Here is a 24,842-nt window from a genome sequence, read left to right as displayed (position 1 = left end):
TCAATGGTGACAGGGTCATGAGCGGTGGGGCCACATATAGAATATTTCTCATTGACCCCTTGAGGTACCTAAGCAGCCAAAGGCTAAGGCTCCACACATGGTGTGTGCCATTGAGCTATTGTTCCTTCAGTACACACAAAAGAGATGTTTTTAGTGTTTCTTCTCTCCTTGTCTTTCATATGATCAAGCATCTAATTCCTTGTAATTTGTCTTTGGAACATTGTTAAGAACTCTGTACTTCACCAGCATGTCTCAAACAAAAGTCTTGGCTGTTGAAACTCTTGTAGCTAGGGAAAGCCAGGTGCTAAGGAAGCTGTACACAGGTGCTGTGGAGGAGGCAGGAGACACTTGTGTAGTTGTGCTCTTGGCAGGTAGCTGTAAGTGTGCTCTCTCTCTCTCTCTCTCTCTCTCTCTCTCTCTCTCTCTCTCTCTTCTCTCTCTCCCCCTTCTCTCTCCCCTCTCCCTCTTCCTTTCTCTCTCCCTCTCCCTCTCAGTCTCCCCCTCCCCCTCTCTCTCTCTCTCTCTCTCTCTCTCTCTCTCTCACACACACACACACACACACACACACTACTCTCCAGTTTACACATCTTTCTTACAAATGCACTCTCACATCAATATTGAAGATCAACATCTTCCTTCTTAGAGAAACAAGAAGTAAAGCATTGCATAGCACATGGGAATTAAAATCTCTTCATATTCTCATCCCACTCCTCCCAGACTCCTCTCAGGGTCTATCCTGCATCCTTTCCCCTCTCTTATTTCATTTATCTTCTTTTCTCTCCTACATCTTTCTCTCTGTCACTTTTTATCCTTTTCAATAAGATGTCTTTCCCTCAGTTAGCTCCCCTCTCTTCTTTCCATTCATCATGGACAGTTTTCCATCCTTTGATAGGAATGTTTAAGCAGAAGACTGAAGATGGCACAGCTTAAACCCCAGGGGTTTGCATCACACAGCTCAGGAAGTTGGAAGTCTGAGATCAAGGAGATGGCAGGTTGGTTCCTTCTGAGGCCACAGGAAAATCTGTTCTACGCTTCTCTCTAGTTTCTGGAGGCCCACGGCAACATTTACAATGCCTGTCTTTCATTTCCATTACCCAGACATCTCTCCTTAGCTTCATGGTCTGTCTCCAGATCTCTCTCTTTCCTAAGGATACATCAGTCACATTGGATTGAAGACTTCTGTACTTAGGTAAGACCTTGCCTTCTACACATGAGACCACCCAACTTCCGAATAAGGGTGCACTGTCAGTTATGAGTGGCAATTGGTTAAGATGTTTTGTGAGGACTTGGGAAATAATTCAACCATAAGAAGTAGTAAAGTTGGAATTGGGATGATAAAGGTTCTGTGTACAGTTTCATGTAGCTTTTCCCAATGTTCTAGTAAATAACCAATAGGCAAGATTGGAAAGTGTAGAGTTCTGGAGGTGGCTTGAACAACTTTTCAAGAACACAGAGAATAGCAACAGGCAGAGAGATTGACTTGACAGTCTATTATTTTAACCGTCCATGTGGTTCAACTTCAGCCTGAGCAGACTTTCAGGATAAACACTGAACAGTTAATATAAAGGTTGACTGTATGAGGAAAGATAGCACACTGATGGGAAGTTGTCACAAGAAAGGTATGAAAGCCTGTGTTTTTTTTCTGTTTTTGTTTTGTTTTTCTCAATTTGATACAAGCTAGAGTCATCTGTGAAGAAATAACACTGATCGAGAAACACCTCCACAAAATTGTCCTGGAAATAAGTTTATGGGTTTATTTTCTTGTTTAATAATTTATGTGGGAGTGCCCAGCTCATTATGGGCAGTGCCACCACTGGCAGTGATCTCTGTTGGCACAAAAAAGACAGATTGACTAAGATAGCAGGGAAGCAATAAACAGCACACCTCCATGGCTTCTGTTTCAGTTCCTGCCTTCAGTTGCCTGCATTGAGTTTCTTTCTTGATTTCTCTTCATGATGCCTGTTATCTGTGAGCTGAAATAAATCCTTTCTTCCTCACGTTGCTCTAGGTCATAGAGTTCCTCAAAGCAACAGAAACATAATGAACACATTATCAATAGACCATGTATAAGTACTCACCTGCCAAGGATGAAGAGTAAGATAAAGAAAAAGGGAGATGTAGGGGTAAGAACCGTTGTGAAGTTATGCTTATAGGTACTGCTGAGGTCCATTACCATCCTTTTGGTTAAGACAATGGGTCTTTTAGTCTCTTGTTTAATCCTGAATGGTGGATTGTTCACAGGCTTGCATCTGAAGTACGAGCCACTAGCTATCTAGGAGTCTGGTGGGAGGAGAAAGGTAGAGCTGCCACCCTACCACACGGCAGCACAAAATGCCCTTGGATCTTTATATTAGGTCCCTAGAATAGCTGGGTCAAGTTATACCAACTGTGTGACTTAAAGCAACTGGTTCTGGAGGTCAGAAGTCTAAAATAGATGCCTGGGTAGGGCCATGGGGGAATGATTGACCTTTACCTTCTCCTAGCTTATGTGTGGCCACCCGTCCTTATGTTTCTTCAACTTGTAAATGTATCACATCTGCCTCCATCATCTTCATCACATGGTCAACCTCCCTGTGTGTCTATGGCAGTGTTTTCACTCTTTTTTGAAAGACCCTAAGTTTATTGAGTCATGGCCTTTGGTGATAAAATATGACCTCATCTTAATTTTAGACTTCAAAGAGCCTATTTCTGAAGAATGTCACATCCTCAGGCACTGCAATTAGGACTTCCATGTATCTTTTGTGGGGACCTCGTATATGAGCATGTGTAGCAAATGCTCATGTTGCTTTTTCCTTTCTTCTGTCCCCTGCCTTTCCACCAGCTTCTAGGCAGCTATAATTGTCCCATCTCTCAGAGGAGATATAATGTCTAGGAGAGAGGTTAGATCCTTGACTTTTGAGTTTCAAAACAGGCTCTTGGAGCTCACTGTAACAATAGCAGGCTAAGAGTCAGAGGATTTGTGGCTGATAAGAACTAGATTTTGTTGAGAGACAAAAGGATTTGTGTGCTCCTGCAAAAGGCAGAGCACAGTGTATGACGAGAGGATTTGAGGATGGAGTGGACAGACTGTGACTCAGGGGTGGATTTCCAAGAGCTCACAAGAGAAAATAAGAATTCAAGAAGCAAGCTGCTCAGGAGGGAGCCAATGAGGCAGGCCTCAGACTCTGAGTGTTAACCACTCCCATTCTGGTCCCTACCAGAGTGTATACCTTATAGAGACAAGAGTCAAGTAGAGAGCTTTGGGGATATCATGAGATAGGGTAAGGACAGAGCAAGGCTCCTCAGATGTGAAGAGGGAAATGGTAAGCTGGAGATATCCAGAGGCAGTCTCAGGTCCTGAGTCAAGGTAGACCAGGTTTCCTGTAAGTTATAACAGAGCACAGTGGTCATATGGACCCTCTGGGCTCAGATGAGATGTTGTCTTTATTTTACAAAGCATTACTCAAAGCAATTTGCTTATTTCTAAAACAAATGTAATATTTTAGAAATAGGAACTTGTTTTGGTACTTTTAGTAAGTCAAATAAATATGTAGGTAGATAGATAGATAGATGATAGATAGATAGATAGATAGATAGATAGATAGATAGATGGATAGACAGACAGATGAGACATGAAGCCATACAGAGTTAGTGATGACGTAGCATAATTAACATGTTGCTTTCATGATGAAAACAGTAGATTTTTGGGAAAGTTTAAGCTATAGATGCTGTCATTTATACTTTTGGGGTACAGATTCGTTGTAATTGGTTCCTCCTTTGTCTCCTTCATCTTTCCCCTCCTCCTCCTCCTTAGGGTATATCAGTTTCACTCACTTTATAATCTAAATTATCCCATGATATCAGATGGGAATAGATGTATATGATAAACCACAGAAGCACGTGGTTCAGCTTACACATGAGTCACCATGTTAGAAATTAAATTTGGTTCCCATGGGCATTCACCCAACCCAAAGTCCTGTGGGAGTGCTTGCCTTATGCTTCTATGTCCAAATATAACAAAATGACCCTGTACAGCCCAAATGTTGAAGCAGTGCTGGGGTGTCTGAGTAGGAGGTTTGTTGGGACATTTTCCATTGGCAGGTTCTACTGAATATGTGTGGGTTAAAAATCACAACTGTTCACATTTATCAAGAACTTATTTAGTGCCAGGTACTGTTCTAAGTCATTTAGGTGTATTCACTCATTCTGTGCTTACAAAGGACCTCAAAGGAATTACAGCCTGCGATTGTTAATCTCAATTATTAACTTGGAGGAGTAGATCTAAAAGTCACACTGGAGATGGGTCCAACTGGATGTGAAAAACTGGTTGGGGAGGCCTGCCCACTGTGGGTGGCACCGTTCTCAGGGCTGGTCTCCTAAACTCTGTTAAAGGGGTGAAGGGGGCACAGCACAAGTGTTCATTTCTTTGTTTCTTGACTATGGACGCAATGTAACTAGCCGCTTCAAACTCCGAGTCATGCATTCCCCCTCTCCAATGAACTGGATCCTAAAACCATGAGCCAAAAGTAAACTCTTTCTCCTTTAAGTTGCAGAAGCAGGAAAAGGATCAAGAACACAGTCATTTCCTGTGCTTTATGGATGAGGACATTGAAATGTGAGAGATGCTCACCCAAGATCACATGCTTATCCACACTTCAGACTGTCTGCATCCAGTCTTTAGATCCTCTGTTCTCAACATACTGTGTTACATTTCCCAAAGGGCTGGCTGGTACATACCTCGAAGTCAATACAAGAGACTTTGGGATGACCAGAGAGGAGCAAAGAATTTCTGTTTAGGCTGCTTCATTAGGTCTATAGACAGAAAGCCCCTCGTGTGGTATACAAGAGAGCTTCAGAGTGCTTTCCACACAGAGTGGGTAGCAGGGGGTAGGGGTTCCTGAAGCCCCATCTCTCTCTGAGGAACTAAGTTGCTGGGGAAGGGAGAGACGTTTTCTTCAGTGGTGTATGTAGCCTCTGGGGAGTTGCCCATGTTCCTGCAAATACCCCGTCACCTGTGAGCCTGTCCTCATCCTAAGTCCATTAGGTCACACCAAAGACTCAAAAGTAGGAGGGGAACTATCTGGGAAGTCAGTTGGGGCAAGAGAGGGTGACGGGGTGGATAAGGTCAAAACACATCATACACATGTATGAAAATGTTACAATGAAACTCATCATGTATGCTATGTATGACTAGTGTGTACTAATAAAATCAAATCACTGAAGAGCTACAATGACAGAAAGAGAAAGAAGACCATGTTCTTATGCTTATTATTTTGAGCTAAAAACTAGCTCACTTCAGCTCTGTACAAGATGTCTTTCCCCCTTTTTGGAAATGCTGTGCTCAGACACTCAGCTCTCACCAAGCCCTTGCTCCAGGTGTCAGAAGCAGTGGACTCTGCTTAGCAGGGAGCTGGGAGCACAGACTGGTAACAAAGACAAATGTCACAAAGGAGCCTTAAAGGGAAGTCAGACTTGAGTTTCTGGAAATGCCTTAAAGGTTCTGCAGGTGTGCCAGACTATAAATACTGTGATCTGTCTTTCAAAGCCCTTTTCTGCACGTCCAAGTGTGAATCCTCATTAGGTTGTAAGCCCTAAATGGATTTTTGTCATCAAAGACAGTGCTAAAAACAGATGCTTCCTGGCTGACTCTAGCCCTGCTGAAGAAATCAAATGACTGCCCTTCTTTGGTTTCAAAGCTGTTTCTGGCTCACTTCCCCTCAAACCCATCCGTAGAGATAAAAGACCATTTGCTGAGTATCTGCTTTGACAGTACAGGACAGTTCCCTTTCTGTATGAGGGGAGATCTGAACCCAGGACAATGCTTCCACCTGACTGTTGGGTTGTAGAGCCGAGTGGCCTCTCCAGTGTTTCCCCTGGCATTGTGGGTAGCTGTGGAGCAGTCTTCCAAGTCCTTTTTAAAAACACAGCTGAGATTTTTTTCCCAAGAGGAGATGACCCTATATCTTCTTTAAACTTAGTGAAGATTTATTTTCATCATGCATTGAGAATCTCAGACATCTCTCTAAATAAATCACAGCTGGGGAGAAGAAGAAACGAGCTATTGACCTTTGCAAGGCTATCTATGCTTTCTTACTCATCGACTCCACTACTTATTTACTTGTTGTCAATATTTATTGAACATGTGATACATTCTGGGTACTAGGTTGGTTGCAAGGGTAGAACACAATGAAGGATTGGCCTTATATAGAATTATCCAGATATACAGCGTGAGGTGTGCACTACTAATGTGCTATGAGGAAAACCCAGAAAGCTGGAGGGTGAGATGGGTTAGAAAGGCTTTCAGTAAAAGCACACTCTCTGAAAAATGTATGACTTCAGGTGGCTCCTGAAAGGAGTCCTGGATTGTGTTCTACCCTGAGGCAAAGGGGATGGGCTTCTGTTTGTTCCTGTACCTGTCAGTTTTTGGCTATGAGCTTCCCAGGGATATGTCAGCTCCTAGGCATTTTGGGAATGTATATATAAGGACAAGTAATCCACCGGAAGAAGCTGTAGGTATGACACTACAGGAAAAGTATGAAGAAGCCGGGAGAAGCAAGATGGCGCTTGAGGATCTAGGTACTGAAACATGAGGGAGGACGGCTAATTGATGGCTACTGTTGCTTTTCAACTTGATTGTGTGTGGAATCAACTAAAACCCAAGAGATTTCCTTGATTGGATCATTTGAGGTAGGAAGATCTACCTGCAATCTGGGTGTGTGACTTCTGGTGGCAGCCCACATAAGAAAGGACATGGAAGAAAGCTTTTTGCCTGTTTGCCCTCAGACTTGCCAGCAAGTTCATCTATCCTGTTACTGAGGCATCCCTTCACTGCTATTAGAATGCACTTTACCAGGATTTCAGGATAGACCAAGAACCAACAGCTCTCTAGAAGTACTCTAGCACTAGACTGGGGCCTCCTAGACATCCCACCTTACGACCTGAACAACTACTAGACTCGTGGCCTTTCTGTTAGGAGCTAGCTATTGTTGGACTAGCCAGACCGCCTCTTGTTAAGATACTCTAATAAATCAAATCCCCTTTATGCTATATATGTATATAGCATATAGTGTATATAATATATAATATGTTATATAGTGTATATTATATAATATATGTGTTATATACTATATATCATACACTATATATTATATATTATTTGACTTACAATATACAAAGTGTTCATAGTAAGAAAGCAAACATTAGTGTTGGCCACTGGGAAATACTGAATGTGAGCGGGTGTTTGGGGTACAGAAAGAGGTTTCAGTAGAGTAAACAAGACTGAGGAATAATAATTGAAAAATATTAAGTAGTATCCCAATAGTTCTCACAGTCTCCAGAATTCAGTCTAGTCTTGGAATTGAGGGGACGATGATGTCCTGAAGTTGTCTTGACCTAGATAGGAAGTTCTGCAAGAATATGTGTGAGAAAGGACATGAAACACAGCAGTTCTGGGAAGGGGAGAGACTGTGGTGTCAAAGCAGGGTTCTGGTGGAAACTCTGCTACAATGGGCAGAGGGAGACAGCAGGTGAGCCCGGGCTGTACAGATGGAGGGGGAGCTTTAGTCAGAAGATCAAGCAGAAACATCCAGAAGTTCGTTGGGTTTGGGCTGAGATCAGGGGAGAATATCAGGCCAGTGATGTCATTTTTACAATGATAGAACATAAATGGCAATAGAAGAGCCATATTGAAATTGTCCAGGGAGTGGTATCTGGATTGGGGAACAGACTCTGAGAACACATACATTTGTAGGAGCTTTGGAGAATGAGACCCTGACAATAAAACTAAGAGGAATTAGGCCAAAGAGGAGGAATTAGAACCCAGGAGGATGAGTATAACTTCACTACTGCAGTGGGGACCATGATGAGAGTTGTAAAAGGGGTACGATGACCTGTCATGGGGTGGCAAGGGCAGGGTCTACAAGGTGAAGGGAGAGATTTTGTTTCTCTTGTTGTGTGAGATCTTACATATCATCAGAAGTGAGAGTCAGGACTGTAAGGATCCATGGATCTGGGAGCTGTTGCCATCCAGGCTCTGACAGAGACTAGCTGTACACATCAGGAAGATGCTGCCCTCATATCCTCAGTCATCAAGGGTGTAAAGTCAGAGGAAATACATGCAGAAAGGAGGAGTGAGATTTAGAAACTGTCTTGAAAGGTAAGCCTTGTCTGGTTAGAACCAGTTTGGCTTCAGTCATTCTGGTCTCACAGGAGCCATGGTCTTCTACTTTACATTTCCAATAGGTGGAAGGGAGATGTCCTATAGACAGGGGCAGTGGACCGAGGGAGTGACTGGGACCTCACCATTCTGCACAGATCATGTGCTTTTTTACCATGCCATCAACAACTTAAGTCACTTCTACTGACGATCATATCCAGAGCCAGCAAGAACTGCTAAGGGTAACGTTTGAGTAACTAAAGAGCAGCCTTTATTTTTAAGGTGCTAGGAAAGGCTGATCTTTTCAGCATCAGCATATGAGGTTTCATGCAACCCATAGTAAAGGCTCTAGAGCCTTTAGCTTGCAAGCCAGCAAGCTGTTGTTTCTTCTTCCTGCCCCTCCCCCTAAAAAAGAACAAACAAAATAAAGTTGGGTTTGGTGGCTCACATCTATAATCTGAGTATTCCAGAGGCTGAGGCAGAAGGATTGCTAAAAGTCTGAGGCCAGCCTGGTCTATACTGTCTCAAACAAACAAGTAAACAACAACAAGCTGAGTTTCCAAGTTTATTAAAAAGGTTAAAATCTGCTTTCTACACCAGGCTCATGGACATTTAGACTGCCATTTTACAGTCCACAATTCTCCGCGGCTCCGCCCTCATTTCATAACAAACCCTGAAAGCATTTACCAGCTTGCACTGCTGCTTGTATGGAGTGTAGGAGTGAAAAAAGAAAACAAAACCACACACACACACACCAGAACAAATGAGAAGTAGCATTGGCCCTGTGATGATTTTCACACATTTGCCCTGGGAGATGGATACTGAGAAGATCCATCTCTCTGGGAGACAGCAGAAGTTGAAGATCTGGTCCAGCCTCCTGTGTACAGGTGTCCATAGCCAGCGGTTGACTTTGCTTGAGATGCTACGATGAGCTATTGGAGGAGTTGGTGCTGGTGCCAAACCTGGGTATCCAGAAGTATACTAGGTATCTTTTATTTTGATAAAGTGTATCTTGTTCAATCTCAAAGTCTCCATGCAACTGTTGTGTTCTGAAGAGTGAGCACAAGAAGCAGGCAAGCAGATAAAAACCTTGAGGAAGTTCTCTGATGAGCATGGGCAGTTAGTGACATAGCAGTGGTGAAGTTCCCTATTCTAATGATCTGAGAAGCCTCCACGGAAGCTCTCTGTCATGATTCTCTGCTCACAGCACAGGTCTGGGTCTTCTCACTGAGAATATCAGCACCTTGACGTTGAGGGTCAGCTCTTGTTAACAGGTGTGAAATGCCATGCTCTAACCCAAGACTCACGGAAGAGCCTCAGAGAGAGCCAACTGGAGAGTTTAGTTCCAGGGCAAAGGAATGCTGTCGTATCACACGGCCAGTCAGAATTGCCACAGTGCTGGCTTGACATACTGACATCTAGCATGGAGGACAGTTGGAGGGCTGTGGTGGTGGAAGGCATGCATGCCTGCTTTGTTGGATTGAGTTTGTCGGTGGCTGAATGAACTATGACTTCTCAAGGCAAGGTCTGCCTTCCATCTGCCTGGCATTGAGTCCTGGGTCACAACATAGAGCCATTGTTATTCAACCTGAGAAGTAGAACTTCAGGAGACATGTTTAAGTCTGTATTTAGGAATGGGTTCCTTTACAGAGGTCAGCAGTAGGGCGCCCTCAGCATAATTCAACTCTGGAAGTACAACCCTGTTTCTTCACATAATGTCCTTAGAGACTCTGCTTGTCTTAATGATGTGATGCCAGATGGATCCAGGCCCTGCTTTGCCCAGTGACCCTTCTAAGCACCTCCCAGCCACTGATACACACATAAATGTATGCCCCATACACAGTTTGCCTCCAGGAAAGGGCTGTCTCCTTGAGACAGAATCCCGTCCTCTCAAGGGACACAGAGCTAGGACTGATAAACATATCTTTTTTCTTGTACTTCGTTTGAAGTCTCCAGGACAAAAAAGGCTCACAGGCTTTGTTTGGGGAGATGAAGCAAGCACCCTGCCAGGTGCTCAAAGTCACTTTCCCCAAGTTTTAGAATTTTCTTTGACTGGAAGTTAGAGTTTGAGAAAATATATGGAACAACAAGATCAACAACAACAAAAAAAACCTGACTAACATTTTCCCCAGAGTCAAAACTCTTATGGGTAGATCCCTTGCAGGTCTGAGCTGTATCTTGTCTCTACAGAGTGCAGGAAGGGAGCTGGGGCTGCCAGTTTGCCAAGCAGTCTTTGTGATGCTTTGCAGGCAGAGAGATCATGTCATAGCTGAGACTCTCTGAACTTAGGGAGCTTACTACACTCCCTTCTGGAGACTGAGGACACATACAATTGAGACAAATTTCTCTCCAGATGGAGCAGACATGCTCAGGTAGGAGATCCAATAACATAGGTAATAGATTGCACAGTGAGTCAGAAGATAATACGTATGTATGAAGAGTCATGTAGATGGGGATACTAGGTCACTGTGGTGTGATACAGGGCCACCAGAGATCCAATGGAGAAAGTAATATGGGACTGAATTTGGAGGTAGGAGATGCTCCCTGACCTTCTGGATCTCAGGGACCAGTGGAGGTGTGAACTCAAGACTTTCTCTGTCTACTGTATGGGCAGTTCCAAGTCTGAATGGGGCATCTGGCTACCCTGCCAGGGCTTTGTCTTAGAGGGAGAGATGGTTTTTATTATTGACAAGAAAACCCACCTTCACTAATCAAGGACACACTGACTCTGTCTTTCAAGGTCACATTCTATGCAAATTTCGTTGAACAATAAGTTTTATGCAAAGCCCCTTCTGGGAAGACATTACTGACTGTTGGATGCCTTTTGGACAAGGTACTAAGGATTGTCTTCTAGCACATACTCCCCAGATCCTGCTTGTTGACCCTGGGATGATCCTATCAGCTGGGGTCCTCCCTGTCTTCAGTCAGTAGCTACCTATAGCTACTATAGCTACCATCTGACCCTAAAGTGGTCCTGTCTTACAAGGGCTTGGTCAGCTCATGGCTTCTCCTTCAGCATTTTGACAAAAGTAGTCTTTTGTATTCCTTTTGGGTTTAAGCCCTTGTTAAATGTTGCAGCCACTTGATTTATGAGAAAAATATTGAAAACCTTTCCTTTCCATTTCATTTCACCTGTGCTTTGATGGTCACTTTGGACCAATAATCTCGAAGAGGAGCTGCATGGTCTCTGGAGCCCTGAGCATTAGTGTGTTTATCTAAGAGCCACGATTGACTCTGAGTCATATTCTTTAGAAAGTTAAACTAAGATTTTCCCACTTTGACTCCCTGTTAAATTCCTTTAGACCTTTATAAAGCTGGACTGTGACAAACTAGTGCTTGGCTTCTCAGTCCCAGAATACCGTCCTGGTTGTTTTAAGACGGAATCCAGTTGTTCCTATATCATAGCACCAGGTCAGAAACATTAATTGAGGAACTGTTTCCTTGTTTTAAGAGCCATATAGGCAATGGTGTTCTCCTGTGTCTTAGGACAGTACAGGAGTCCCTGTCACAGGGTGCTAGGAGGATGGCCTCAGAACTTGTTGGCCCAGCTTGTGACAAGCATTATGCAATTTCACTATTCAGATTTTCCATCCTTTATTCTTAGCCTTGTGCACATGAGTGTAAGGGAAGCATCGGGTAGACATGTGTACTAAACAGAAGCTCCAGGATCTGGAGATTGCAGAAGTAGAGAACACCATGTGGTTCACAAATACCTCTTCTTGCTTCCATTATAGAGAGGCTATTTGTCAGTCATTTGGATGGATTAAAGAAAATCTAGTCTACTGAACCACTAACTCTTCCCCCATTTATCCTCAAACTGTTAGGCAGCAACTAAAGAATTGATCCAAGTTGACCATTCTAAGAGAAGATTATTTTGGTCTGAGAGCTGGAGTAGTCTCTGGGGCAAACTCTTTAGAAAATGAAAATAAAACTTTCCAGTGTGAAACTACACTTAAGTTCCCACGGTCCCGTGTGAGGACACAGATAATCCATTGACCTCCCCCAAACAAACCAGAATGGAGACAGGATGGTACAGAGGAAAACTCACTGTTATTGCTGTAATAATGGTCTTTTAATTCACAGCTCCACATCCCTTTGTAGACAGTAATGTCAGATTCTATTGAGGCGCGGGGGTTGGGTGAGGCTTGATACAGTGCTTGCATGTGAAATTCACTTTAATGGGAGGTTTTAAGGCAGGAACCTTGCAAGCAATCCATTGCAGAGGCAAACACATCAAATCTTTTATTTTTGTACATCTTGGGAGAAAAAAATCCTTAAAAAGAATAAACTTCCAAGTGTGGGAGCTCTACAACTTTCAGACCCATGAATACTACGTATTTTTTTTTTCTCTCTCTTTAGAAAGTCTCATCTTGATCCTTCTGCATCTGTGAGGATGCTGCGAATAATTTGTGCTCTGGAACCATGGCAAGCAGCACACACAGCACTGTCACATAACACTCAAGTCAAAGCCGTGGCATGGCTGTGACAGAGACTTGTACCTGCTCTGCCTGTGCTCTGTGTGTCTGAAGCTCAGGAGGCATATCTGTCTGGAAGATAGATGGAAGGAAGGATGAAAGAGAGGCATGAAGAGGGGAATGGAGCATAGTAATTGAGTTCTAGATAGTAATGACTGCACCAGGGTTCTTGCTGGTGGACTTCATGGGGACACATAAGGAAGGTCTGAAGAGGTACTTGTGTGTGTTGTTGTTACTCAGATGTGGAAAGCTATGGATGTGGCCTCAGTTTTTTCCAGTCAGTGCCAAAACTAAAGTAATAGGCCTGGTTCTCCTTCCCTCTTAGAGAAGGTGTCTGGAATGGGGTTTTGCTGCCTTAGAGAGGATGGCAGGTTCTTCCTAAGGCACACTGTGGAAGAGCCAAGGGATGTAGGATATGGTACCTCCTGTTTGCAAGTAGGTTCTGTGTTTCAGTGAGACCCATGACAAAGCATTTAGACACAGAGAAAGGGAAATAAAAACTTGGAATTTGGAGGAACATCCTTGTATACGGACTGATTATTCTCTGGGTGCCAAGAAGAGGACCGGAGGCACCACATCTGAAGACGGTCTGCTGTGAATCTGTCAGTCACAGTGGAGATAGGGCAGGGCAGGGAAGGTGGGCAAAGCATCAGTTCCTTTCTCACACAAGTCAGGACTAAAGCAACTTCAGGGCTGAGCAAGCATCTCCTGCAAAGAGCCAGAGAATACTGGCTTTGTGTGTCACACTGTCACTTGACATCACAGCATGAAAGCAACCACAGATAATGCAAATGGAGCATAGGGCCTCTGGACTTCTTCCAATAAAACTTTATTGACAAAGAGCAGTGCGCTGGATTTGGAAATGGTCTGCTGACCCTAATGAGTTAGAGAGCAGGTCCTGTAGCTGACAAGGACCCGAGTCCTGTGAGAGGCTTGGAATACTGGATGGAGACCAGGCTGCCTTTGGTTTGGTTTCCATCCACGGAGTTGATGTTGTATCTTGTCTCTTCCCAGCGACACCTGAGGTGTTCAGAACTTAGCATCTTTTTCCTAGATTGGGCACTGGGTCCAGCCATTTTGTTCACAAACACCAGTATGAGCAGGAAGGAGGCCCGGGCAATGGATAGGAGGTATCAGTAGACATGCAAATAAAGGCAGACCACCTTTTCTCTTTTATTTCGCTTAGACAAAATGCAAAGAGTGTCTCATCAAATTAAAAAATAAACGAAAAGAAAACCGAATGGTTTTTCCCCCCACCCCCTCACTGACAGCACTCATCCTAATTAACAACAGAAAATCAAACCGAGGGCCTGGTTCCTAGTGGGAAGGAAAGGTGCACGAGGTGACGGAAGCTGTCCCTTGCCCCCATGTCAACGTCCCTTTTCGATTCACAAATAGGCTAGTTCCCCCTATTTCCTTTTTTGACTCTTGTGTGCTAGAACTTCTTCTGTTCAGAAGGTTTAATGAGTCCCCATGCACTTTGTAGAAAATCAGTAAAAATGCTATAGCCTGTGAAAATCATAAAACTGGACTTCTTTCCCCAAAACTCAGATGCCCAGGCAGATGGAGCCCACACTCAGACGGAAAAAAAGCAGAGTAGTCTTTGCGCTGTCTGTGGTTTCAGTATTTTCTTTCTTTCTTTTTTTTTTAATATATTTTGGCAATTTTCTTTAATTATAAATATTGGAATTCCGTAAAAAAAAGGTAGCTTTGATTGGCTCGTTTAAATTGTATTTACAACCGCTGTCCAGCCGCGCCATGTGTTATACCAAGGTGTAAGATTTTGCGTAGGGATTGTTTCCTTTCAAATGGCCCCGGGAGTCCAGCAGTGACTCTTGGGAGCTGCTCATTTTAGCTGCCTGTCCCAGCTCTGCGCCTTCTCGCTGAGGTAAGGTGGCCACGGCCCCTTGTTGCCATGACTGCTGTCCTTCTCGTGTGGAAGAGGTGGAGGAGGAAGCCTCCATAGGGGTGGGCTCAAGGACCGTGGGGCGCTTCAGGGTCCGACTTTTCTGGGGTTCCAAGCACGCTTGTCCTAAACTCAGGTCCCTGCTGGTGCCTGGTGCGCCCCGGTTTAACAAGAAGTCCATTCGAAGGTATGGAGGCAGGTGTATGAGGTCGCCTGGAGACAAACACAGAGAGTTAGATGGTTTCTTCGTTTGCTTACCTGGGCAGAACACCTTGGAAACCCATGGCGGGAACTTTAGAGAAAGAGTCCCCACTGCATTGGGGACATTTCTTAAGACCCCTCATTAGAGTGCACTTCAGAGAGGCACCTGCAATGGTCTTCAGGCTTCTTTCTGATAGACCACGGAACACTAGTTCTTCAGTAGGAGAACCTGAGACATGAAGCTAACAAGGTCTGGACACTCTTACCAGAAGATCAATGTACTCCAGAGGCAACCTGTCTGCTGGATAGGAACTGTGAGACCAAACCCCATATGTGATTGAAGGTGTGGGTTGCCAAGGGTTGGAGGGCAGGGCCAAAGATGCTGAAGAGAGGGGCTACTGGCTCTACTCTTGACCACCTATGGCGCCATGTGACCTTGGGCAGCTGTGGATGATGGATGGAGGTGAAAACAGCCTAGCCCCCAGCCTTCTCCCAACCGTCTCCGTCATTCCCTCTGTCTTGGTCATGCTGTGGTGAAGATCAGAACAGCTTAGACCACACCTTCCTTTCTCCTTCACAGATACTGGCTTTAGGGAAAGGGGGTGCCTGATGCTAGCCTCCACCGACACCCCCACTTGTGGAGGCTTCCTTCCCTCTGGGATCCTCCTATTGTAACAGGCAAGGCTACCCTGGTGGCCTTCTCCTCACAATATCTCCTTTCTGTGATGTCTTGTTACCAGGCTACAGTCTTCTGAGGTAAACACTGAGGTCTCTGCTTCTCTCTACCTCCTTCTGCTCTTCTAGGCCTGTATCGTGGTCCTTGCACTCACCCTTCCTTCCCCTAGTCTTTTCTCTTAATTCTTTGGAGAATTTCCCAGGAAACCCCCTGTGTTTCATCTACCTCACAATCCATTTTCCTCTTAACTCTGAACAATCCGACATGACACATCTGCAGCTTTCAAGTACAGTAGCCATTATCCTGGAGGCCACCCCACCCTCCAGTTGTCCTCTCTTCAACCCTGGCAATGTTTGATGTCATTAGCAGTCTTCTTCCTCAGTTCTGTGGGCTCTCCCAGCTGCCTCTGTGCCTCTGGCTGCCACTCTTCACTGCCCTCTGTTGCATCCCATCTGCCTCACAACTCAGAACTCTCCTCAGCCTCGCTTGGGAGGTCCAGGTGCTTGTGTCATCTGTTATCAATAATTCTCCTTTCTGTGATCTCCTGAGTTCCAGGCACGAACTTCAAAAGCTTTGTGCATATAGACATCCAGCCTGAATGTAAGATGCTGCAGTCTCCAAATCCAGGTCAGAAAGACCAGACCTCATGGCCTCTCAGACCCTAAATACCTCATTCTCCTGTATGGACATTACTTAATACTGTCAGCATTTTTAAAAGACATTATAACCTGTCTTTTTTTTTTTGACACTTTCCTCTCCTGGTTACTCTATTTTAATAGTATTTTTTGAATTGTTTTTGTCCCCATCTCCACGACCTTGGGTAGAGTCATTAGCCCATCCCACTAACTGCTGCAAACAGTTAGCATGCTGGGGTGAGCCTCTGAAGGGAGCCACATGCTGTGGGTTGGCCTGAACTCAGCCTGGCATTTAGTCTCTGCAATCCTGGAAGACACATTGATCAGTCTCTGGCTTATCTTACGAATCTTACTTTTCTCGATTTAAGACCCTCATAGGCAAGGACCATTGTGCAGGTTGAGATGACCCCATCGGGGTCACCTGCCTATTTTGAGATCTCAGGAACTCAGTGTCTTGGCACCCATACCAGGTGAGCAGCTCAGACCAGAGCATATGATGGCAGTGTGCAGTTCTCCAGCTGAGGAGAATGTGCAGATGAGAGAGGCAGCATGGCCTGCTCCTGGGGTGGGAGCAGCGATGGCGTGTAAGAGAAGAGTAACATTGAGATATGAAGGATGCCTGTGCAAAATGTCTTCAGGTATGAAGTGGCATTGGGGTAGGCAAAGGGTGAGTCTAGTTTGACTCCCTCTAGGTTCTAAGCTCAGAAGAGAGAGTAGATGGTAGGTTGCACTGTGATGTGTGTGTTCATACATTGGAGGTTCAGGCTTCAGGTCTAGTGAAGGACCTTAGGATAACTGGGGAGAGACCTTGGAAACGACATGGGGGAATCAGCCTCTAACTGGCTTCCTATGGTGAGAGGTGGCCTTTTGATCATATTTCCACCACCCACCATGGGCCAGCATTATGCTTTTTTTAGGTTAGGCCTTCAACACTGTGTTAAGACAACATATTTTCTTCATAAATTTAACCCACTTTTGATATTTTGTTGTATTAACCGAATCAAATAAGCACAAAGCATTGATGATGAAATGCTGTGTTGGGGAAGATGACAGGCTAGAGGATGGGTTGACTTCAGACATGTTGAATCTGGAGGGACTGGGTTCTTCCCTAACATCCCGGGCACACCTCACTTTCTTCACCTTTCTGACTAAGATGGCTGAAAGTTCCTGCTTATTTTGCTTCAAAATGTCCCTGGGGCTCCTCATCTTCCTGTAAGTTCAAGGTCCCCATCCAGGTTGTCTACAGCAGAGGTAAACTTGGCACCCCAGAAAGTTCTCCTCTTTCTCCTCTGTACAGTCAGCAGGGTGTCAGGGACCATTGTCTATGGCATAAGGCTTCTAGGGAGAAGTGAACCCAAGGCAAGCACTGAGAAGCACCTTAAAGGACCATTTCCTCTCCTCAACATGACACCGGTCTCTCTAAGATTTCCCCAGAATAAGAGGAAGAGTGACCTTGTTCTTTGGAAGTTTGCCAAATGATTCCCTTGTGTGTCACACTGGCACGGTACTGGTGGTGTCAAGATTACATTTCTTCATTGGCTTCCTCGGATTGGCTTTGCCCTCCCTGTTAAGGACTGAGGAGACTGATGAGGAATTACAAGGATTCATTGAGAACCACCGTGTGTCAGTCACCTGAACGGCCTGGCCAAGCTCTCTGAGTTTGGCTCATGGAATTCAACACACTTTTTTCAGTGCTGACTTCACACATAAGATGGAGCCCTGTGGAAGCTAGTCACAAGCACTCTGTAAACTGACCATGACACTCTGGTGGAGTGAAATGACACAGTTTACTATCCTTCTGAACAGGGTTTTGGGTACTTGCTTTAGACAAAGGCAACCCGTGCAGAGACTAATGTGAAAGGACAGGATTTGCTCCTGAAAAAAAATTACAAGAATTTAACTTTAAAAAAAAATGAAACCTATGGTCTTACATTCCTTTTCTTCCTTGTAGTAATGGATCTATTCTTCAGCTTTCTCTATACAAAACCATTGACAGATACGCCATTGAGAAATGAGACAGACAGACATCGAGGAAATGGTCCAGTGGAAAAAGTGCTTGTTACGCCGTAACCATGAAGACTGGGGTTTGATCCCTAGAATCCCGGTCAGTGCTGGGTGGATGTGACTGTTTGCCTGTAATTCCAGAGCTCTTACGATGGAGACAGGCTCTCTGGAGCAAGCTGGCTGGCAGGTCTAAGTCACAGTGGCAAGCTCTGGGGTCAAGTGAGTCATCCTGCCCTTCGGGATAGGGAGGAGAGTGAAGCACACCATGCATACATGCACAAACCACGCTTACCTATGCATGCAAATAAGTAGGATGGAGAAATCGTCTTTTCAGTGTGAGGGATGCTTGCTACATGAATCAATACATGCTACTGGACCAATTTGGAATGTGTGAAACCTTACGTATCTAGTTCCCTAAAAGTGAGTGTTTATTCTAAGAGTCCAATGAGCAAATTATACCGAGTTACTCTTTTATTCAATGTGTGATTATTTTTACCCTAGTGTCTCGGTGTTTAAGAGTGAGTGGATGGTGTTTACTCGGGGTTGTTTAAAGGGCTAAGTTAAGATGATCTGTGACTGCTTCTGGGGTCTGACTCCATCTTGCATGCTTGGGGTATTTCAAATGTGCTATGACATAACTGGGGCTTGGTCTTCACCCCATTCACTCTGCATCCGATTCCCAGACAGTCATGAACCCTAACAAGTTTGTAGCATCTCAGTCCCAAGTAGATTACATAGTTCTCTAATTTTGGGATTGGGCAGATTGGGACAAGTATGTTTGAAATGAGAACACAATGACCTGTGCTGGCAAGACGGCTCAGCAGGTAAAAGCACTTGCCACCTTGCCTGGAGGTCCCAGCATGATTCCCAGGACTCATATGATAGAAGGAGAGAAAGGATTTCCACAAGTAGTTATCTGACTTGCACACATGTACGCTTATGCACACACAATGATTGCATAAATAAATATTTTAAAAACATGGCGTCTTAGTTCTGCCTGTGGCATCAAAGTTCTCTCTTTTGATATTAGTGACCAAAAAAGGCTTCTGTGATAGGTTTTTAAAAAAAGCTTAGAAGTGCAGATCTTTCATGATAAAACTGGAATGGAAAGATCCTCATAGCTAGATCTCCTTGTAGGTCTGCAAAGCAGCGCTGAGCATCTAATATCTCTTAAGGAACAGGAGTTAACAGGAAAAGCTGTACGAAGTTAGAGAGTTGCTCTCATTGGGTTTTTTTCCCCCTTAAATGTAGAGTATGTTTTCTAACCAGTGGTCAGAGCAGTTCTTTCAGCTGTGTGAGTGCATCAAACAGGCCTGCTTAATAATGCATGTGCTTATGAGGAAGGAAGCACGGGGGAAGGAAGCACTGAGCTGTGTTTATGGTCAGCAGTTCATGTCAATTGAAATCTAAGCCTACACACTAGTTAAATACCGATGAGGAGATGGGACTGTCTGGAATCTGTTTAGATCCTACATTTCTCAGATGCCTATATGTATCAAGGTCACCACTGAGATGTTTGCTCCTGGAAGAGAAGAATTCAGGGTAGGGGGTGACTACTGGACGCTGACATGCTTGCTTGTCCTGTCCCCTACCTGTCTGTATCATATAGTAGACATTCATTTTTGACTCCAATGGACTGTTAAATGCATCCTGGAGGTTGGGGGACATTCCGAGCATGACTGGTGTAGATCTGGGCTAGGTTGCCTTGTCCCTAAGACGGGAATACTTGTATCTATGGGGGGGCAGTGGCAATGTCTCCATTAAGTAGTTCACATGCAAGTTTCACCCCAGAACAGTTTAGAGGTGGAGGTCTACCAGAAGGATGAGAGAGCCGATTAGTGGTCCCCGTGGACACGTGTCCAGGACTCTTGAGTGTGGCTTCACCCAGAGAGCTGACCTTTGCAGATGGGATGAAGTTAAGTGACAGAGGAATGACTGTTTGGATTTAATATGGGCTTTAAATCCGGTGACGTGTGTCTCTATAAGAGCCAGGCAGAGGAACGTGGGTGGTGCAGAGTCACAGCGGGGAGAGCCATGAGGGGATGGAAGCCGAGCTGGAGCGGTGCGGCCATAAGCCCAGGGGTAACCTGGAGTCAGCAGAGCTGGGGTTGGCCATGGATGTGCTCTTACCTAGAGCCCTCAGAGGAACATGTGTCAGCTGGTGTCTTGACTTTGAACTTCTGGTCTCAAGAACTGCGAGAGAATAAATCTGTTTTAAGCTCCCAAGTTTGTGGTGACCTGTCACAGCAAGCCCGGGATACTGATAGCGGTTCTTATTGTCAGTGATGGGCTTAGGGTCTCCCCATCAGCAGACACGCCCCCTCCTTTCCCTTTGATCATTTTTGCCTCCACCAGCCAAGGGAAGAGAAAGGGTTGAAGAAGCTACAGAAAGTTCTCGCTAATGCTGGGAACCCAGAGAAGCTCAGCTGAAGCTGTTGCTGGTGTCACCTGTCATTCCTCCTTCCTTCTCTGCCAAACCCGAGCTATAGCCTTTTGTGTTGCTCTCCTACCCTGCAGAAGCAGACCTTGTTGATCTGGCCCCAAAGACAACCCAGAGCTTGGCAGGGAAAGCTCACTGGCTATGACTTCCTGCAGCTTCTCCACAGAGGAAACAGACCCCAGGCTGGTCAGCCAGGATCCTCTTGAGTCGCTCATATTCGAAAGCACCATCAGTCAGCAGCACAAGAGCCCTTTTGCTCTGAACTCTATATACATACCATGGCTTATATACCAGGGTGGTACCTTTGGCAGGTACATACACCCTGGGAATCCCATGGGTGAGGTCTGGTGCTGACAAACCTCAGAGTCAAGAGTGCAGTCCTTACACTGTCTTCAGAGAGCCAGGCTGCAGTGTGCAGTGTGGCTTTGGGGTGAGTGCTCTTAGTCATCTAGAGAGAGGCTAGGAAAGCAGAAAAAACACCCATCCTAGGTGAAGAGGAACATCTGACTTGCATTCCATTCCTTCTCCTCCATCCCCTTTGTCTCTGCTCACCCCACTGCCTACATGGCTAGCTTCCCCCCAAGTTTCTTCAACCCACTGAATGACTCCTACCCAAATCAAGCAGGGCCACGGGCTTGATGGCAGAGGCTTATTGGAGTCCCAGTTGGGCCTTTGAAACACAATCCACTATCACACACACATACCTGCATACCTATCAAGACCCTCTGCTCTCTGCTCTTGGAATCCACACCTCTGTGTCAGCAAAGCAGCAGGACAGTAAGAAACGGAGGCAGATATAAAGACAGTGGCATGTCAGACTGGGCTGGGTGGGATAGGGTGTGTCGGGAACGAGGACTGAGTGAGAGACAGCCAGCCAAAGGAGTGAAGGAACAGTAGAAGACGGAGATCAAAGAGATGGATACTTGCAGGAAGATGGAAGCAGAAGGCAAGAAGAGGAAACACAGCCATAGAGAGATAAAAAATCAAAGGTAGGATAGAGGAAAGCTGTGGAAGCCTCTTGTGACTCATGGGACATCAGGGAGGTAAGTGTGATAGACCTGTGCACTACACTCACAGAATACCCTCTTCTCAGTTTCAAAGATATTGCATGACCCACAGGAATGATACACACTTGTTCTAGGCATTCTTTCTTACATTTTCCCCCTGGGTCTTGCTATAGATGACAAATGGCACCCACCACTGCCTTTCTGGGAGGAACCCAGGCCTTGGATTTGATTCATGTCTCAAGGGAGGAGGGCAATTTAGCTATTAACTCAGTGCTGTGTGTTATTTTCTGATACACTGTTTCACTTCTCATCCCCTGCCGCAGCCCTCTGGGGACCTTCAGTGACAGTAATGTTTCTGAAAGTCCAGATTAAGTTAGCTGGCATTGATTTCTCCCCTCCTCCAAACCAGTCAGCGTACAGATGTAATTACTGCCTCCCTGACCCCTCCTAGACATGGATCCTGCTGCTACAGCCCCTCATCCATCAGCACCTAAGTCTCAGAACCTGTCATCCTCCACCAAGGAAGGGGGCAGCCAGGCCCTGTCTGTCCCGATGGTGTACAAGCTGCTCTATGCAAATGCTGCCTCCTTTTAGCTAAAAACTTCTTGAGCTTTCTCAATGTATTCAGACACATGCACGAAGATTGATGTGTCATTTCTGGAAGGGGGGGGAAATCCATCAGAATGCTTACAGAAATCCTGGAGTGGGAGTCATTCTACCCACCTTGTCCCTGTCCCCTCACTCCACGATCAACTGTCATACACCACACAAACAGAAGTATCTGGTCTTGGCCAGTCATTGAGGTTGATCTTACCTTTGGGGATATGTGACATTATTATTATGGGGGAGGGGGCAGGGAGGTATGCTACTAGCATCTATGGGTCAATGGGTAGGGTGTGATCAGGATGCCTGGTACCACAGATAACCACCCTACCTCCAGTATTGATGCCACTGCTGTTAGGAGCCCTCAGTGGTGGACGTTCACAAATTTGTAAGCAGGCCCTTCTTTCTGGTTCTACATGGGACATACTGAACTCAACCTGTGTAGGGTACTACTGTTTACAATGTACCAGCCCACAGGATGATGGGTCAGTCATACAGTGGTCAGAACCAAAGACCAGGTGTTTTTCCCAGTGATTCTGGTGAGGTAGTTGCTGAGTGAACTGGAAAGGTCAGGGTTTGCAGGTTCAAGCTCATCCTCTCCTGCTTCCAAACAGCTCTGGGAACCATCCCTGGAGCACTACAGTCAAGGACAGGGGCAATGAAATGTCTCAAGGTTTTCAGCCTGATAGAGTCTTAGGCACTAAGCTGTCTCAACTGTAACATGAGTAAAGTATATCCGCGCTGGAAATTGTAGGGCTAGTGTGTCTTGTGGAAGAAATAAATTCATGCACTTTAAGGGCTGGGCATCATGAATGTACTGTACTCTGAAGCTGACTTTCCTGTCTCCTCTGCAATACCTTGTTATCCAGGAACCAGGAAGCTACATAAACGCTGTCCCAAATTCATGGAAAAGCTGAGTATGCCACAGTTCTCAGGGGCACAAATTGCCTCCTGGGAGACATAAAAGACACCTTTCATCAATTTCTAACAAGGTTTTGATGTCTGTGCTCAGATGTGGCTGGATATTGATGCAGAACTAAGCAGCAGAGGGCATTTAGGCCTCCGAGTTCTAACAGCTTCAGTGACGACCATGGAGATGAGCCTTGTAACATTACAGTTAAGGCGCTTGTGATGGAAAGCCACTGTGGACTCTGCCCTCAGGTTGGGCAGACAGGATCTAACACGTTCTTAGTTTAATATTAATGTCATACCATGGTAATGAAAAACCTTGTAAACCAATCTCTCTGTAAACGAGTCTTCACTCCAAAAGAGCAACGAGGAAAAACTCTAAATAAGTAATGTGGCATTAATATTAGAGGGCCCAGTGTTTGGGCTCAGTTACTGTTCTTGGCTTGTGGTTTGGAGTCTTCATGCATTTTTAAGAGTACATTGATATTGTGATCTTCCTACTTGCTGATGGACTTTAAAAACTATGCTGAGGTATGGGGTTGGGACTTTGAGTTGATTGCAGTTCGATAGTCTTCAAGAGTAAAGTAGTTTATATCAAACTGGGATCAGAAATTCTTCTCTGGATTCGAGGCAGCTGAGAGCTCATGACCCAGGGAACTGGATCACCTATTGAGAGCACTGGAAAGGGACATGAGGTTCTAAGCCAGATCTGCCTCTCCCAAGAGGCCTTCTTGGGAAGCACACACTGGAAGCTGACTCAAGTGGAATGCTGGGCTAGGGGGCTTGTACTTGCTCAGTGTTATAAAGCAGGTTAACAGTCCACAACAAACAAGATGGCAGACCTAGGTCCACCCCACAGCAGTAGCTGAGTTAAGGTGGAACTGAACTTAGGGTTTCAGGGGGTCAAAAGTTAAAGAGTGGAGAGCAGGGGGAAGCTGGTGGGGAAGATGGGAGGGTTGATTCTTCTATCTTGAGAGTGGTAGGAAACCATAGAAAGGATTAACAGTTACATTTGTTGAAATTATGTCTTGTTCTGTTTTTTTCCAGTTGGGGATCTGAGATGCATTAGACTATGATATTGGCAGAAGCCACATGGAACCATGTTAAAAGACGGTATTTTCCATTCTTTTCTCTACAGAATATTCGGTAGACTTTCATGATGCTGAGTGTGTGTATGTGTGTGTGTGTGTGTGTGTGTGCATGTGGATATGTGCATGGGCATGCCTGTCTTCATAGTTGGGTTTTGTCCAATTTCTTAGATTTTTTAAAAGATTTACCTGTGTTATTTTCAGGACCCCTTTTCTGCAGCCTCTATTATGACATATTATTATTCAGATAAAGCAATGAGATCGTGGGAAGTATTAGTTAAACATATTAATGCTTTCATGAGGTAGAGTAATACTCAATATCTTTCTATACTGAAGAGACTCAGTCAATAGTAGTGGTCTACATACATGCATTCTGACGGGGTTTACAGTGAGTTTTAAGTCACTGCATTGAGCTCTTCTGCTCATCTTCTGTAGCAAAGAACTCTGGAAGCTGCCTCTGGTTACTCACGGAGACACAGGTATCCTTTTTGTCTTTATATCACTGGTCCATCAGGGCAAGGTTTTGAGCCTTAACACCTCCCGAGAGATTGATACAGCTTTCAGCTCTCCAACAACTAGAACCTAACCCTAGCAAATCATCCAGGAAATCATCCAGCTGCCTACTGGGCCTCAGAAAATGCAGTTGTAGCCATGATCACAATCACACACTCACACACACACACACACACACACACACACACACACACACACACACACAGAGAGAGAGAGAGAGAGAGAGAGAGAGAGAGAGAGAGAGAGAGAGA

General features: G+C 45.0%; 1 protein-coding gene across 1 annotated transcript in view; it reads right to left on the bottom strand.

Moving 5' to 3' along the window:
- Positions 1-14,372: 14,372 nt before the first annotated feature.
- Dscam (DS cell adhesion molecule) overlaps positions 14,373-24,842 on the bottom strand; it is a 479,658-nt gene continuing 469,188 nt past the window's right edge. The window contains exon 33 of the mRNA XM_028752551.1: positions 14,373-14,728. Within this exon, the coding sequence (XP_028608384.1) occupies positions 14,373-14,728 (356 nt within the window). The remainder of the gene's footprint in view (positions 14,729-24,842) is intronic.

Source organism: Grammomys surdaster, unplaced genomic scaffold, assembly GCF_004785775.1.
Source record: "Grammomys surdaster isolate TR1022 unplaced genomic scaffold, NIH_TR_1.0 125925, whole genome shotgun sequence".
Taxonomy (NCBI): Eukaryota; Metazoa; Chordata; class Mammalia; order Rodentia; family Muridae; genus Grammomys; species Grammomys surdaster.
This window is presented reverse-complemented; position numbering and strand designations above follow the sequence as displayed.